At 37.5% G+C, this 17,889-nt stretch overlaps 1 protein-coding gene across 13 annotated transcripts in view; it reads left to right on the top strand.

The window, feature by feature from the left end:
• Nucleotides 1-17,889, top strand: part of MYO3B (myosin IIIB) — a 211,238-nt gene that overhangs the window by 145,169 nt on the left and 48,180 nt on the right. For all 13 annotated transcript variants that reach the window (XM_026852307.1, XM_026852319.1, XM_026852312.1 and 10 more), the window contains 4 exons: nucleotides 1,787-1,898; nucleotides 2,833-2,995; nucleotides 3,710-3,790; nucleotides 13,201-13,321. In XM_026852307.1, coding sequence (XP_026708108.1) covers nucleotides 1,787-1,898; nucleotides 2,833-2,995; nucleotides 3,710-3,790; nucleotides 13,201-13,321 — 477 coding nt within the window. The remainder of the gene's footprint in view (nucleotides 1-1,786; nucleotides 1,899-2,832; nucleotides 2,996-3,709; nucleotides 3,791-13,200; nucleotides 13,322-17,889) is intronic.

The raw sequence follows: 17,889 nt of genomic DNA, 5'->3' as shown, positions 1-17,889 counted from the left end.
GTCTCTTTCCATGCTAATAATTAGAAGAATCATTTGCTCAACCTGCCAGTTCCTCTCAAACACAATGTAAATAGAGTAGCATCTGTAGAAGTATAAGTTAATAAAGATCAAGACAACACATGGAGGTTCATAAATGAGAGCTGAGGTGGCAGTTGCTACCATCTAACAGCATACTTATGCTAAAATAACCTTAAATTTGTAAACTGACACACTATCTTGCTGTTACTTAACAGAATTGTTTGCAAGTTACTTTAAAGACTATAAACCCATTCTTCATTAATGCGTTCTGGCTCAACAGGTGGGGATTGGTCCACTCATTCTTAATTCAATTCAAACATGTTTGCATTCCTTTTTCATAAAATATTTGCACAATAATGTTATTTCACGTAATTCTTAGGGGCTGTTCTTTGCAAGGGAACATGGACAAAAGAAAGGTCATTGTTGTTTAGTATGGGCCTGCTCTGAAGGCCATTAAAATTGATCATATTCATTCTAACTAATTGTTTATCCCAATCAAACAGAGAAAAGTCATCATGACTAATGACTTACAAACCTAATCATAATCACAGAAATTTCTGTGAGTAAAGAAAATTATTAAATTCATATGAGGAGTAATTCACTTGTTTTTTCTTTAAAATACCTGCTAGTTCTGTTTAACTATGAGCATTTATAAAATCCTGGCTGATATGATAGCAATGCCAATTGTTTTAATTTTGCACATATAAGACCTCCTGGAGATGTGAAACACAGGTTGGTATTCATGCTGTCTGAGCAACTTGCTGTCTGTAAATCAAGATTGATAAGAGAGTTGTTTTTACTGTAAACTAGTCTTTATTCTTCACACGGTGCCAGCCTTTCAGCTTCAATAACTAGTCAGAATCTGTATCATTGTACTGCCAATCCTCTTAGTGCTGGCCTTTATCTTCGCTGATTGAGAACCCTTTCTCCTAGGCATACTGAAAATGGGAAGCTCCCCTGAGTTCCACCGATGGGAAAGATCTTGCTGTAAACTCAAGAGCATTGGACTTCTTATGTGGGTTTATGCTTCCCAAAGAATATCAAGGCCATTTATATTTCTTTGTGAAAAATGACTGATACCAGTAACAAAAATATTTAAATATTCTGAAATGCCTTTTTTGGCATTTCTTATTAGGAACAGGCACCAGGTCATGAGTAACTTTTAGCGTTTTTTCCTTTCTTTGTTGCTAGTATTTGTCTTTTCTCCCACTCAGAAATCTGCAAAGGTCCATTGACTGCTCCTCAGGGACCACCTGCTTATTTAACAGAACTTGCAGACTTGCAGTGAGATGTAGCTGTGCCAAAGTATGTTACGTAGCTCTGTAGATGGATGTACTTATTTTATACATTTTGCAAAAAGTTTTATTTTGCTTTCCTATTACTCTGATTTCTAGCACTTTTCCTCCTTTACCCTGTCATTCATTCACTTGTTCACCTGAAAAATTCAGAGGAACCTTGAGTGTTTCCTGAGTTCCAGCGGTTTGTGAAAGACCTTTATGGATGATTACACCAACTGGGGATTTCTAGAATGCAGTAGATTCTTGTCACCAAAATGGTACCACAATTTTCCTATGTTGTATATATGGTCAAATATCTGTTCATGACAGCTGTGTCATGATTTATGAAAAGAAATGAGTATAAGGGAGAATTTAGCCTATGAGTTCTAGAGACAGAGCTGGAAGTAGAACTCTAGCTCTGAGCTAGAGAAGAGCAGTGAAAGTACATATTTATTGTCAAGTCAATTCTTTCTTTGTCATTTGGTTTGCAGGTATTATTACCTTGCATTCAAGGCACATGAGACTCCCCTTGGTAGCAGAGAAAATTGCCTTGCCATTTTGGAGAAATCTAAACTAGACAACTGGATTCTTGGGAAAACCAAGGTAGAGGGTGATAACATTTTCTCAAGGGTAGTATCCTTTTAGCAAATGTCTAATAGTGTTTTGAAAAGTATTGCATGAATGAACAAAAGAGCAAGAAATTTGTTCCAGTTAGTCTCCTTGGTGATGGAGGTGCCCTCCCAAGCCAGCTCATTTGGTGATGCAAGAGGAGGGGTGCATTAGGTACCTCCCCAAAGTTCATTCTGCACATGGCTTCCTTGATAAGGACAGTACATCTGTCAGTGCCTGCTGTAGTAGTGCCTCCCTGACGTTCTTCTTGCTCTTAATCATGCCATGACTGAAACACCATACTGTGGCCCATCCTGTGAGCCTGGTTAGTACCTTATCCATTTGTGGAGTTTCAGGTGAGATCCTTCTGGCTCTGTCAAGCGCCTTTTTTCAGGGTTTAAAATGGAGTGGATTGACTTCTGTAAAAAGGATGTTATACAGTATCATGAGTTGTTGTATAGTGCACAAAGGAAAACCAAAAATTTTCCTGCTTAACACCCAGATAAAGTATGTGTAAACACCCATAGGATTTGCTTCCTGAAGCAGAATGCTCTTAGACAATATTATGTCTAAAACCAAATTCAACTCAGGATTTATCTTCCCACTGTCAAGAAAGGCTATATTTCAAAATTGTTGATACCTGAAAATATGCCCCTGGCCAATTTACTTTGTAAAGGGGGTAAATATATGATTTATTTTGCAATAGAGTGATTATAATCAGTGGAATAATTAAATTTCACAAGCACACTGAGAGCACATATTTGATTCACAAGATTGCTGTGGTATCAGAAACCAGTATTTTAGCAGTTTTCTCAACAATGGTGCCCTAAAATAGGCTGATGTAAGACTAATGAAAAGACAGTATACAAGAGGTTATGTTACTGCCTGCATGTAATACAGATTTTTTGTTGTTGTTGTTCCAATTCAGGTTTTTCTAAAGTATTATCATATAGAGCAGTTAAACTTGTTCCTGCGAGAAGTTATAGGGAGGGTGGTGGTCATGCAAGCCTATATCAAGGGATGGCTTGGAGCAAGGAGGTACAAGAAAGTCAAAGAGAAAAGAGAAAAAAGTGCTGTTACCATACAGTCAGGTAAACATTCACATTCCCTATTTCACTGAGTGTCTTTGCATTTCAAGCTGTTAAATTGCATGTACATTATTTATTAATTCATAATAGTTTATTATGAAATCAAAATAACTGGAGGCGTTTTTCTCTCCAGCTAATTGATGCAAATATTATTGATTTACTTCTAAAATGTCATCTTAGTATTTGGTAATGTCTATTTAAATATTTTAGTATTTTGGATATGATGCCTGTGCACAAAATGAATATATTGTTAGGTATGTCTATAAGAGCATGCAGTACATAAACAAAATACAGTGGCATGCCCTCCCCATGTATATGAGAATTCCAGCTAACATACGTTGTGGGGCGGGTCTGAGAGGCTGATCACCAGTAATGCAGCAGGCTTCCTTATACTGAATCTGGGGAGCGGTATGAGGAGGGGAGTTCCTGTGCTGACATAATCATGCACCTTTGCCTTTTGGGTTAGGACATCAGCAAGCACATGGTGACAATTAAAATTTGGATGAGTGAAGCGGTGTTTGAAGTTGTGGGGATGTGAATACTGCAGTTGTGAACCCAGAGTTCAACATGTGGGTGGGTGGGAAAGAGGTATTGGGGGTGGGGGTTGGAGTGGTTATGGCAGGAGGGATGAAAGTTTGAGCACATCTCTGACTCTGTAGACTCTGTAGCACTTCCTTAAATAAATGTAATTTCCAGCACATGGTTTTGTATTTTTAGCCTGGAGAGGATATGAAGCTCGCAGGAAGTACAAGGAAATAAGGAACAGAAGAACTGATGCTGCTATACATATTCAAGCAGGTAATTAAAACATTATTTCAATTGCCATCACCTATTTTGCTGTGGATGATTTTATGTGTCAGTGTTTATAGCCAAGAGAAATACATACAGTCCAAACAAAAGCTATCAAAAACATTACTTCTGATCATTTGTTCTTCAGTATCAAATGACATCAGTGACAGGTATCACGCACTTTGGGGCTTTTTCTAAGTACTTCTCTGGAAGCAAAACATACTGATTAAAAGCTGTTATGTTAATTCTTTAAGATGCTTCTGAACACAGTCAGTATGATTCAACTATGTGTAGAGCTGGTATGAAGCACTGGATTGATTTGACTAAAAGTGTGGTTGGGAGGCACTGGACATGCATTTCTCTGTCTTTGTGTCCAGCCCTGGTCTTGACAGGTTGCCAGGTTTTTGTTTTGACTGCTTGCTGGGTTTGCCAGCTTTGGCCAATCTTTTGACTCTCTGCCAGACTCCTATGCAGCCATATCAATATGAATTTGAATAAACTTTAAAGAGATTATTGGAGGAACAGGCCCATAGGGCTGTGTAGGTCTCTAGTAGAGAGCAGGGTACCATATGGCACAGAAATCTAGGAACCAGTGCCGTGAACTCAATGGTGTTTTCAAATATTGCCAATATGAAGCAACCTCCATATGATGCAGTGTAATACACCTTTCCTGTCCAACCCCAGGTTGAAAGACTCAAAATGAGTTGTGGCAAATGTGTTTGCAGATAAACCAAGGTACCACCTTTATTCTACCATCTTTCTGTGCTATAATTCCTTAAGCTTTGTCTCTATTCTGTATCATATAGTACAAAGTCAGTCTGAAAAAGATTTATTCTAAATATTCTTTTACTTTGTTCTCAAGCCATTTCCAGTAAATTGTTTTTCTTTTGTCTTAAGTTTGCTACTCTGAAATTAAGCATCACTGTGACTTTCAGTAGAAAACAGAATACCAGTCTAGTTACAGAAAGGAACAGAGTATCATTAGGATAAAATAGTAATTTATAGCTTTGCATGCACACTGTTATGTAGCTCTAGGGTTAAATGCAAAATATTCTATGAAATGGAGAACTGTTGTGGAGAAATTTTTTTTTCTCCCACTACAACAAGCACTGAAAGACTGCATAAGCACTCTCTCCCCTTCTTTCTCCCCTCTGTGTTGTCATTTTCTGTTGTTTTCATGATAGTACAGAGACTAGATCTTTAAGTATCCACTGCGACTATATTCTGGAGTAGATGCTACATTTACACTTGGCCATACCTGGACTTTGATTTCCTGACTTAGAACAGCCTTTTGCTGTAAAATGGAAAGTGAAACAGTTGACCCATCACTGTCCCACTATCACCAGTTCCTTAAAATGAGAGTTATCTCAGGTTCTGTAGGAAGCTGGTGTGTAGCAGTATCACCTGGAGACTGTAGGGGATATTCTACCTTAGAGTTTTATCCAGCCAGATTTCTTAGGCGTGTATGAGATGCATGCTCATTACTGTCTCTTTAGAGAAATGGAGTATTATCTATTCTGTTGTTTGCACACATGGGAGAGATTCAGAGTTGTGTTCCTCCCTGCTGTCTCTTAGATGCTGCGTTGAATATGGCAGAGCAGAGGTAGTGGGAGTGTACACATACCACTGAATTTGGACACTTCTGTTGAGCCCTCTGGACCTGAGTGCTGTTAGCACTCTTCCAACTAACATACAGACTGTCTTCCTTTGTAACCTGGCACTTGACAGTTTCAGTGATCAGTCTGGGTGAATAAGCATTAGGACTATAGGGCTAAGAGTGACACAGTGCACCTTTGTATTAATTAGGCTGTCTGCTCCTCCTATCTTTGGTGCTGCATTCAAAAGGGTATAATAATAAAAATCCTCAACACATTTCTGTGTGTCTTTGGAAACCTATATCTAGGACTTCTTATTTGAAAATTATTCTTGTGCACATTTTTTCTTTTCCACATACTAATTATTCTGTGTTTCAAATGAAAGCTCATGCTTGCTAATGGTGGCCATTTTCCAGGTTTTAAAATACAGTGACAGTCTTTCTGTTGTTTACATTACACTGTCCAAATGCCTAGTGACATGGAGACAAAAGCAACTCCAAATCTCTTCTTTTCCTGCACATCTTATAATGTGAGCATGTGGTTCAGGGCAGCTTTTCAGTAAAATGGAGTATGATCACCTTTGTGTTTGTTTTTTTTTTTTAAAAAAAAAAAACAAGACATTTCAGGCAGTGAGATAGATTGTTTGCATTTGTCATCCAGACATTAGCAAAACCATATAATTAAAATATATGTACTTCCCTATCCTTTCTATTCCCCTCCCCTGCCGGCTCAAGCAGGCCTTGAAATTTAGGAAGCATTTGGCTTACATGTTTCTACAGAACAGCGCATATTGAAATTTGTTTTCCTTTCATCTCTTTCCCAATAAAAGCAGCCGCTCGGCTTATCCCTTTAGCTTCCTCAGAACTTCCTTTCAGAATTCCCGATCTATTACAGCACATTCACATACCAGAAACAAGATGCCTTTTCATGCTGTCAACCTTTTTCATCTGAAATGTAAATTAATTCTTGCTGGTACGCTTTGACAGAGATCAAAGTAGGGGTATTAACCTTATTGGGCCTTCTCTTCATCAGAATCAGTTCCAAAGACTGCGAGGGTAGTGTTAGGAGGCCAGTCTTCACTGTTATCTATGGCCCTCCTCCAGGCAGTCCTCTGTCTACAAGTCAGCATTTCAAAGGCGCTGATTTCTTTTGTAAATGACCTTATCATTACTTTAAACTGTGTGAAAAATGATTTGCCTGAATAATTCTTGCAGGATTATCTTGCTCATTTTAATTGTGGGGGGACTTCATTCAGATTCCAGGATATTGTTTAAGTGGTTTTGACAGCAAGTGATCATAGCCTGATATAAAGGAGGAACACAGCTCCTGATTGGAAACCTCTTGACTTGTTCAGATTGTTCATTTCTTGCAAGTCAGTCTTTGAGGTAGGCTGCATTTGCATTTTAAAAATAAACAGATGCCTTTCAAATACATGAGCTGGTGGTCTGGAGATCTCTGTGGGCCCAGCAGTTCACTATCCATTGAAGAAATGTTGGAAGAAAAAACAAACTTAGAAAAAAACAACCCTCACAATATACATGAGGATACAATTCCTGAGTGTATTATATTACATGAAAAAAATATGTGGGGAAAAACACCCTTGCAAGGAAACAAAATATTTGTGAATTTAAGTTAGGTGGCAAAGAAAAAGCTACCCTACTTCAGCATACCTACATCACAGGTTCTCGGAATACACAGATGTTATTGGACTCATGGCTAAAATGATACACAGGGTACACAAGGTCTTTCCTACTTCTTTCAGGCACACTTTCCCAAACAGTGAAGGTTAGAAAATGTTCATTTTTAACTTAGAGACAAATTGCAAAGAATGATTTTGTGTAAAGTATTTGAGTTAATAATACTTTGCACTTCTGAGTATTTCTTTGTAATTGGGATTTGTATTGTTTTGATTTAAATCTACATGAAAGGAAAAATATTTTGTTAAAATAAAGATTTTTTTTAAATTATGTTGCCGGATTCACAGCTGGTTTAAATCAGTGTATATCCACTGATTCATCTGACTGAAATGTTGTTGCACTGATTTACCTCACATGCAAGTCTAATTTAATGTTTCTTTGTATTAGAATAATACATTAATTAGAATTTAAACCAACAGATTATACAATTATAAAAGTATGTTTTCTAGTTATGATAGCATGTATTTCCATCCAGTCTGACTGTTGTCCCAAAAGACTTAAGGGAGGATTTTAATCTGGTTATTTCACTTGTGATCTGACATTGCCAAAATGCCGAATGAGTGGTGCATGCAATTCACTTAGATCCGAGGTGACATCACTGAATTCATTTTAATTAGGCTCACTTTAGCCATCTGGAATATACTGTGCAGCTCTGGTCAGGACTGAGTTTAACTATGCTTCCAGAGGTGAAAGGCAAGTGACTAATCCATTGAGCCACCATCTCCTCCTCCAACACGTGCTCACACACTCACCATATGTCACATTGTGTTGGAAAATTCTTTATCAAGAACTCAAGATTTGGGCTCTTTTATAAAAAAAAAATTTAAAATGGTGGATGTTCAGAAGGAAACCGGATGAAACATCCCTTTGTAAATTGCTTTCTTTCTGTAACTTCTGCCCATGCAGTGTTGCTCACTATTTGTATATCTTGAACATGTGTTTTTGGCAAAATTTACTCCATTATAATAAAAAAAAAGAGGGCCTGAGAACAGCTGTAATTTACTATTTTATATTTATAATAAGTGTAAGCTTTTAATAAAAGTGTTACCTTTGGGATTTTCAATGGCAAAGATTTAATGTTGGCTTCAATAGAAGGCAAGGGGTATTTCTTGAAAACCCTGTATTTATTCATCTATTTATATTACTGTGTACATGGATGTGTACATGTATTTGACTAACACTGTTGTATAGATCTAAGAATTACATGAGTAAAATGTTCCAAAAACTTCTAAGCACTTTATAAATATACCTTTATTTATTTATTTATTTATAGTTTCCTGAAAATAACAACTGCTAAGTAGCAGATCCAGTTTTACTTTTTTATATCATTAATTTTCTTCCATTTAACTATATTGTTTGTCTAAGAACCGTTGAAGAGATGTATGTTTCTCTTAATGGCGGCTGAACAGACTCATTGTATCACCTTGTTTTCACATTCAGGGTAAACCAAACTGGTTTGTACATGCTGCAGAACTGTGGTTAACTTTAGTCTTCCATCTCTTTGTGTTCTGTACTAGCTTAGGGCATCCAGTAATTCTTCACTTTTAGTATCTATTTCTAGTAACAGTTAAAAGCCTGCTGGTCATGTGCAGGGAACATGTTAGGAAAAAGGAGAAGGCCTTAAGAAGTATGAGGTGCTATATTCTATGCCCATCTCAGAGCTAAGCTCTGTCGATGTGAATACATTTGCATTTCCTTTTAGGTTTTTTTGGCTGCGCAGGGAGGTGGTGGAGTCCCCATCCCTGGAGGTGTTTAAGAGTAGGGTTGATTTAGCGCTGAGGGATATGGTGTAGTTGGGAACTGTCAGTGCTAGGTGAATGGTTGGACTAAGATGATCTTCAATGTCCTTTCCAACCTAGATGATTCTGTGACTCTGTTTTCTCTCCTGGTTTTGGGGAGATGAAAAGAAGACCATTCTTATCGGATTTCATGCCCTTGCTAAAATCAGGAAGGGACAACAATATACATTGTCTGACAATACATTGGAAAACCTATTGCTTTTCCTTTCTCATATTGACAAAGAGTTTCAGAGTCATCTTCACTTTTTTTTCTTTGACCTAGTCTTAAGATCAGAGACTATAATGCATGGTAATTAAAAACCCTATGTCCAAGTGGTGACGTACATCAGTGACACCAGTCCTAATGGCAGCCTTGGTGAGTCTTCCTAAGTCACTGCTTGTTACTGGTAGTTACGGCTTGTATGTGAGAACTTGTGGCTTGCTTTCTCATAATGCTTCTGCTGGACAACTTAAGACAAGGGTTGTGTTCTGCTATAAGAAAGGCATCACCCAATATCTATCCAGAATGAGAGGTGAAAGAGGGGAGGTATTCATGGGACCCAGCAAAGGATGTGACTTTCTGTCCCTTTTACTGTTCATTAATTTGGCATGAAGTGAAGAATCAGATTCATGGATTCCAAATCCTCTCAGATGTTGTTAGTTAAGCTGCTGAACGCTCTTTTAACTAGGCAAGTTAAGAAAGTGATGTGCTGTTGATAGCACATTAATTTCTGATTACAAACTTCCATGATCTCTTCAGCAAGCAGGAACTTTGATTTTCAAGTTGCTGTTATATGCTATTTTTGGTGATATTGTAGATTAAAAATATGTCTGTGCAGAAAATGTCTGCTTAACATATTTTTTTTATGACTGAGAATGAATCCTTCTGGTGTTTAAAATACTACTTCATCTCCTTTCTTTATCCTTCTTGCATAGACCCATGATTGTTTAGCTTTGATCTTTCTACATTGTGCTTCACAATTTGCTCTGTAACTATATATTTCCTATGGGAATCAGAGGAAAAATGCCTGGACTTTTCCTATGTGGAATTGTGTAACGTTGTGTGTAATGAATATGCTTTGGTACTTAGACATTAAAATAAAGGTTTTTAACTGCAAGACACCAAATTTCAGACTCCCTGAGGTAAATATATTCTTGATTTGCTAGGTGCTGGATCTGACAGAAAACTTGCTTTGTGTGAGAATTGATCAGTACAAGTAAAAACTCATGTCCTAAATTGTGGCACATAAAACATTTAGCACCTAGTTAGTAATAGAAGTGCTAAAATTAAGTTCAGTTCATATGTTCAGTTTCAGATCCTGTCATCTTTGGGTATGTAAAGATCAGAGTTAAAGATACTGTTGCTGGAAAGTTTGGAATATAGACTGGATAAGGTGAAAATGAGGTGACAGCTGGTAATCATTCTTCTTCAATGATGCAGTGATTGTTCATGGAGCAGTAGCAACATGAGTCTGCTAATTTCACACTCTTTGAGCCAAGTGCTTAGTGTCAAAACCAGCACCAGTCAGTAATGCAAATTGCTGTGATGGAGCAGCTTCCCAACCTCTCAGACTCCCCCAGTAGAATTCTCTGCATATGCATTTCTTTTGAAACATTATAGATCCCGTTAATAAATGTTGAAAAGATGCAGTCCTACTACTGCTCGATGAAGCTTTTGAGAGAGAAACGAGTTTGTTTATCTTGCTACTTCAGTTATCCATGAGTCAAAGAGAAAGTAGGAAAAATACAGCCATTTACCTGTCAGATTCTAGTATTCTAGAAGAATGTTAGAAACTAGCTTGCGGAAAGGTTAAGTTGAAGAGGAGTTGATTCTGAAAATATGTATGAAAACAAAAGACAAGGTAAAAACTATGTTTATTAAATCAGATGTAGCAGGTTTTCCGTAGTGAATGAGGGAAAGAACAAAATTATTATAGTGACATTAATGAGTCTCTGGGAAAAAGAATTTTAAAAAATAAAATCACAGTAGGTATCAGGATTGATTTTATACACACACACACACACACACATGCAAAGAGCTAATAAAAGTTGAGAAATTACTAAGGATAAAACTGGAGTTTATCTTATTAGTTCAGTTATTTTAGTGCTTCTTTATAGTAGTCCATTGACTGATACTCAGCATGTTTCAGCTGCAGAGAGGTGGCTGCTGGCCAGCTGTCTCTGCTGCCAATATTGGAGTAGGCTCCTTGTCTGGTCAGTGGGGGATAGTTAAGGATTGGAAGCCTGATCACATGGGGCAAGTGAATGCTTGCCTCATCTCTGCCAGACAGGCAGACTTTTCCAGTCTGATTAAGGGCAGAAAGTTTCTCAGCCTCACGATACCTGAGCTCTGTATCCAATACAACACCTCAGCAGGCAAAACTTCTGTCATGCCTTCTGTAAAGTAAATTGTTATTTATTTTAGTAACCTCTCATTAAAAGGCAATTTTTGCTGCTTCTTATTCTGGAAACCTCAGTAGCACTGAAATGCTTAGACTTTGGTGCATTGCATACCACAACTTGAACTGTTCAGATGATTTTAATTTTCTTGTATTTCACGAATAAGTGCATCACCACATGTGTTTGTGGAGGTAGGTAGCTAAAAAGATGACCATCAACACTATACAGGAATAGGAAAGAAGGGATAATTACAGCCCTTCCCTAAGGGAAAAATCAGATGCAATCGAAGTACCTCTATTTTGTTTCCTCCACCATCTTTTCATTATGCCAAAACCCACATGAATGGGGAGCTAAATTTGTAAGAGTAGTTAAATGGAAGAAAAGGGAAATCAATCAATTATCTCATAATTTGGTAATAATTGCAAATTCTACAGGGTCTTTTTTGTCTATTGTGTACTTAATGTCTACTTCTAGTGGTTTTGTAAAGTCAGATGTGTGAGATACAGGGAAAACTTGTTAATCTTCTGATCAACTTCTCTGTTCTCAATTCATTCTATTTATTCTACCTCCTGATTTCCCTCTATCATCTACAATGTTATCTTGACATTGATGCTACATGAGGTTGCCCTAGACACCATTGCTATGCCTATCCTACACCCCACTGTAGTATTTAACCCTGCATTCTAGGAACACCACTGAGAGGGCTTTTCTCCTCCTCCTTTGCGTGATTAGTCCCAAGACTGACTATGCTTTTGCATGTGTTTAGTGTGCCTAAAAGCTTTTCCTGGACAGGGATTTTTTTTCCTCAAAATCATATTTCCTGATCTTAGCTTCTATTTTCTTTTACATATTGTCTCACTGCTTAAGTTGCAGTCCTGCTAGACTGATAAACAGCTCCTTTCCATCGCAACCCTCAGACTTAGGCATCAACTGCTTGTTGTACGTTTCAACTATGGCATTGATAATGTGCTTTCTTCATTATTCAACCCATTCTCCCCTTTTATCAAGGTGTTTCTACTTACAATAATGGTTGAAATAAACCCTACAAAAAGTAAAATTTAAAAATTTGTGGGTTTAAGTGTACATTGCAGTACTTTTTAGTCTTTTGTCCTAAGTGAAGTATGTATCACTATCTGTGGTTTGTGCTGCAGTTTTATTTCTAATTGCTCACAGATGTCAAGAATTCGAGCAAATTCAAGTCAGATAAAACTACAGAAGTAATTAAGTTATTTAGGTACCCGAATCCAGAGACGGTCCATGGAAATAAAGGATGTAGATATCTTTAAAATATTACTCATTGCAATTTTCTTTGCCATTTCATTTCACTACATGCTTGCTAGTTCATTTAGTATTTTTAGTGATTGATTTGTTCTGCTCTTTTTCTTATGAATGATATAAATTCCAGTCTCTGTAGATTTTTTTTCCCTATTTGTATGACAGGTATTTTAAGTGTTTTATTATGGTTATAGTTAACTGAAAAATAGTAAAAGAGATCATTAATTTTTCTAGTTTTAACTGAATATATCTGTCCCTGGCTCCTCATCCTTCTACCGTACAATAAAAGCAGGTAATTCTGTAAAATTCCGGCTAGCTCAATAGGAGTTGTGATTAAAGAAGGTGTTTTGGGAGTGATTTTCTACTGTGTATTTTAATACATTCTAAGCTGGATCCCTATTTAAATTAGACATGTTCGCATTTTGAGGCCTATTTTCCTTGTCTAGGCTGTGCCAAGTGGTCACTATAACAGTGAGTGTAAGGTACTGTATAATTTCCACCTGTTGTTAAGATTGCAAACATGGGAGCCACCCCTGTGAGGTGCTAAGTGTTCTTTCTGTCCACTGGTTCAGTAAAAGTTGAGGGCATTAAGCTCTGCACTGCAGAGCCACATATGGGTCTGTGTTTCGGGCTCCACAGATTTTTTTTCTCTGGTTCATAACTATGTTTTTTAGCTTTCAGGGGATATATTGTTCGTAAAAACTACACAAGATTGAAAACCAGCACTGTCTGTGCAGCAGATCCTCAACTTACAAGCAGTTGCTTTACTTCTGATTTTGGCTGTGAAGAGCACTGGTGAGTTGAATCCTTTGCTGTCTATTATCTAACAAGTCATTTTCCACACAGTGAGATCTGGAAGGAGCAGCTCTTAGGGGATGTGCCATTTTCTGTGGATGAGCACCTGTAGGTTAGCCAGTCCCCACAGCAGCTTAGTCATCTCAATGTTCTCCCAGTAGTTAGCGGAGTTATATTTATTTGTGGTGCTGTTTGTCCTGGGTTGCTGTCTTGTTTCTGTGCATTTCTCAGAAGTACTCAGAATACTGTAGGTTGCAGACAGGATTGCAAGTGCTCAGCATTTCAGAATGCAGTGCATGTTATTAAATTCTTAAGAGTAGAAAGTACCCTTCTCTGTCTGTAAAGCTCCATGCAGACCAGCAATGAGATAGGGAAAAGACCTGTAAAAAGCAGATGGGCAAGTCACTGACAGAAGGCCTAGGAATATTGTAAACAGTAATAGTGGTGCCCTCCTCTTTGTAAAGAAAGGGTATTTTAACCTTTCTTACCAAGAGAGTCACTCCAGATAAATGTCCCCCGTTGCTTTAAATAAATAAAGCTTGCTTTATTGTACATAGGCTCATAAATATTTTATGTTTTAGTAACTGTTGAGGTGAATTTGGGCTCTATGAAGCACAAATATACAGACCTTTAAAGATACTCAGCCACATACTTACATTGAAATCGAATGTCTAAATGCCTTTAGATAGCTGGTCCAAAGGTGCCCATGTGAAATACATCAGCCATTCAGGTCTTTCACCCAGTCCCGATTGCTATGCACAATCAGACAGATTAATAAATTCATGCCTTCTTTTGCTTGGAGTTGCTAAACTGCCATTACTGCTGACAGTTCTAGAGTTTAACCCCAACAAATATTGCAGACTATTTGCCTAATCCTATATATTACTCATCAGTGGCCTCAGGTTCCAGTGAATTCAGTGAGACTTGAAAATGTTCAGCAATTCACAGGTGATGTTCAGAATCTTAGGTCTAAATCCAATCACTTCCATAAATCAAGCCTCACTTCTACATGTAGCTGTTACTGGCCTGTTGTGTTTTAAGCATATGGATGTTCAGTCATACAGGAAACTTGTAGGAAACAGGAAAGCTGCTGAATAATAGTGCAGATGTTTAACACAGTAGCTGGTAATCTGTCCCTAGAGAAGGCAGCCTCACTGTGGCTTCACATACTGTGGAACTGAAGTATAGAACAATAAAGTATTATTTTCTCTTCATTTCCTTTCACTTCTTTTAATTTCTTTTATTTCTGGTTTTGGGGTTTTTTTAAACTGGTAGTTATGAAAAATTATCTTAAAGGTATTCAGGATCAGAAAGCAAAATCATGTACAGTTCTGTTGTATGCACAGGATATAAGCATACATTTAAATGTATGACAGCCTGCTGCTTTTTCAAAGATCTGTTAAAAAAAGAAGTTGCAGTATTTTATATATATATATGTAAAGCACTCACTTTTACAAGTAATAAATTTCAAAGTGTTCAGAAGAAATGGGCATTTCAAAAAAATTAATTCCTTCAAGTAAATTGAATCTCTACACCTAGTTCATGCTCTTCAGTCAAGGAATGCAGGACATAAGCAAACTCAAGCTAATAAATGATGCAGGATGCTAATTAAATGCACACATTAGTTCATTTAACGTTGCATGTTAAATGTTTCCTTCATTTATATGCTTGACTTGAAAACCAGTATTAACTGTGTTCAAATGCAAAAATTTTTCCTGTAAGAAGCTGATGTCATAAGTAACTAAAGACACATTGAGAGTTGGCAAATATCTCAGATAGGAATAGAAATAGGTATAAGAAAATAATGTAAACATTAGCAATGAAGTCTCATTGAAAAAATGTTTTTCTGTTCAGTTCCACAGACCTGTAGAGTTGTCTGTGATTCCTTCTACTGAAAAAGGGTCATAGATTAATTGTACACCTGGGAGACTGACACTAAATCTGAATTCCTTCCCAAAACCCAGTCTGTGTATGCAACACTTGCCAAGCCTTTTCTTGACATCATCAGCCACTGAGAGGAACCTGCAGGCCTGCATGACATGAAGGAACTGAATCACAGGCAAACCCTTTCCCAAAGTAGCTCATTCAAAACTTAAAAAGGGTGGATTTAAAGAGCCAAACATGATCAAGACTAAGTTCAAATGAGGAAAGTGAAAAACTTTCAGACCCCTTTTTACAACCCTGTTGAATAGCAAATTTACCCTCTGCAGAGAACCGAATAGGCAGCAGAGAATGGAGGAGTGTGATGGGGTCTCCCCTCTCATGAGGCCAGCGCAGACACCAGCCTCGCCTCATGTCTGCCTCCATTTTACAATTGGTCATCGCATGAAATCAAAGATGATGCATTTTGCAGTGGCATAACTACAATTTCAAGTTAGCATTAGGGATCTCTTAGGAATAATCTATGGAGAAGAAAGAAGTACTTTTCTAAAACGTCCTGTGATTTTTAACGTTAGACTGACAGGTCTCTGGTGAATGTATTTTTCATAAATGTTCTTAGCAGGATGATCTACAGTTCAGTGACTAAGGACCTTAATCTACACTATGTTGTTCATGTTCTTCGTCAGACAGAGCTGTCATCCTCAAATATCTTTAAATCCCTTTAGAATCTCATCAAAGCATCTGTAACCTGCATGTTCCACCATCTTCTTATCCACTTCCCTCCCAAATGAAAATTGTGTTAAATGATACTGATCTGATCCTTACTGTGGAAAATACTTCCTATATTGTTTTCTCCTCTAGCTCCCCAAACTGTAGCTCACTGACTGGTAAATATCACAATATAAGTTAGCAGCTATATGTACATGATCTTATGTGTAGTCTTATGTCTTATACTGTGTAGTACAACAGAAAGCATTGTTTCCACATAGTGACTTTGTTGCACATCAGTTATGTCTGTAACTATAACTGCTGTCGGTAAGTTTTCCTTGTGGAGCTTTGTGTGGTAAGGACGCGTGTTAGAAGATACCTGATATCAACAGCAGTTTATACTCTTGAGTCAAATTCATTGTGATTTTTCTCCTTACATCTTTCTCTTTTTAGCTAGTTGGTATCATGTTCACACTTTGGTCAGCATAGGTTCTCAGAAACCATTCATTTTAGTAAAACTCTTGCCATTCACATGAGAGTTAGGTAATCAAGATTGGATAATAAACCCTGAAAAAAACTGCACAGGCATACCAACACAGGTGTTTGGAATGTTATAGACAAAGAATAATTATCAGCCTTTCTCTGTTCTGTAGGAAGGATGTATCTGAAAGTCAAGTTCCAGAAATGGGTCTGTTTCTACTCGTTAATGGCTTGACTGATGAAGCAGAACCTGTTTACTAAATTTATATCAGTAAAGTGAGTAATGGTTAAAAGGGTTTAAGAGGGCAGGGTTAGTATTAGAAACAGAGGTACCTGGACTGTAACGAACCACAAAATGAATGTCAGTCAGTAATGACACCATCCCCCAAAGTTCACACTGAGTAGTGGTAATGAGGATACATACTACCTCACATGTGTATCATAACATTTTCTTATCACTGTCAAGATCTCAGATAGTGTAGTATTTTAGACACTGCACATCAAGAAAATGAGTGAGTTCCTCAGCAACAAAAATTATCACATCTCTGTGAACCATGATAAAGCGGGATCTCTAAGAGGGATGGAAAACTGTGGGTACATATGGTATCATTTCTCCATTTGTGAAATGCTGGTGCGAAGAGGAAAGAAACAAACTATTCCCTGTTGAGAATCAGGTAAGAAATAATGGGCTTGCATTGCAGCACAGTAGAGTTAGGTCAGACATCAAAAAAACCTTACTGATGGTAAGCTAAGCTCTGTGTAGGTTACCTTGGGAAGTTTTGACATCTCCATCACTGTAGGTTTTAAAAATCAGCTTAGATGAACTTATGACCAAAAAAAAAACCCAAAAAAAAGAGTAGGTGCAGCTGAGTCTTCTCTGAAAATAGGCACGTCTTAGATGATTTGCTAAGTTATTTTTGTGATTTATAAATATAGAGTGACTTCTTGAAATGTAACATCTCTGTGCCAGTGGGTGTGGCATTCCAAGTGAGCCACTTTTATAGCATCTTAGTGCCAGCAGCCATTGCTGCATCAGTGTAGGGAGTAAACATTAAAAAAATGTTAGAGGAATTCTACTTGGGTCAGCTTTACTTTCAACAGTGTTGTTGCTGTGCCTGAAAAATGATCAGTGTTCATTTCTGAATGTTCTGCAACAGCTGGAGGCCCATTGAAATAGTGGATTCACCTGCATGGACACTGGTGGGTTAGCACATAAACACAATATCCCATGTATCACTGAGAGTAGAAAATGATGAGACTGAAACATGATTTCAGTCACATGAGCATAGATCAGTTCAGAAACTGACTTAATGTGAATTACACTGTTCATATAAAATCTCTTCTATCTTCTGCTATGCTTTCTCTGACTTGATCTGCATCTTGACTCTCACTGAAGTGAGGTTCACTCAGTCAATAACAAAACTTTCCTTGGATTCTTCTGATTAAAAGGAAAAGAAAAAAAAAATCACTCTTTTAGTGTGCTTCTATTCTTCATGGAT

This window comes from Athene cunicularia (assembly GCF_003259725.1).
Source record: "Athene cunicularia isolate RWA chromosome 7 unlocalized genomic scaffold, athCun1 chr7_part1, whole genome shotgun sequence".
Lineage (NCBI taxonomy): Eukaryota > Metazoa > Chordata > Aves > Strigiformes > Strigidae > Athene > Athene cunicularia.
The sequence above is the reverse complement of the archived record's forward strand: the minus strand, read 5'-3'. Positions and strand labels throughout refer to the sequence as shown.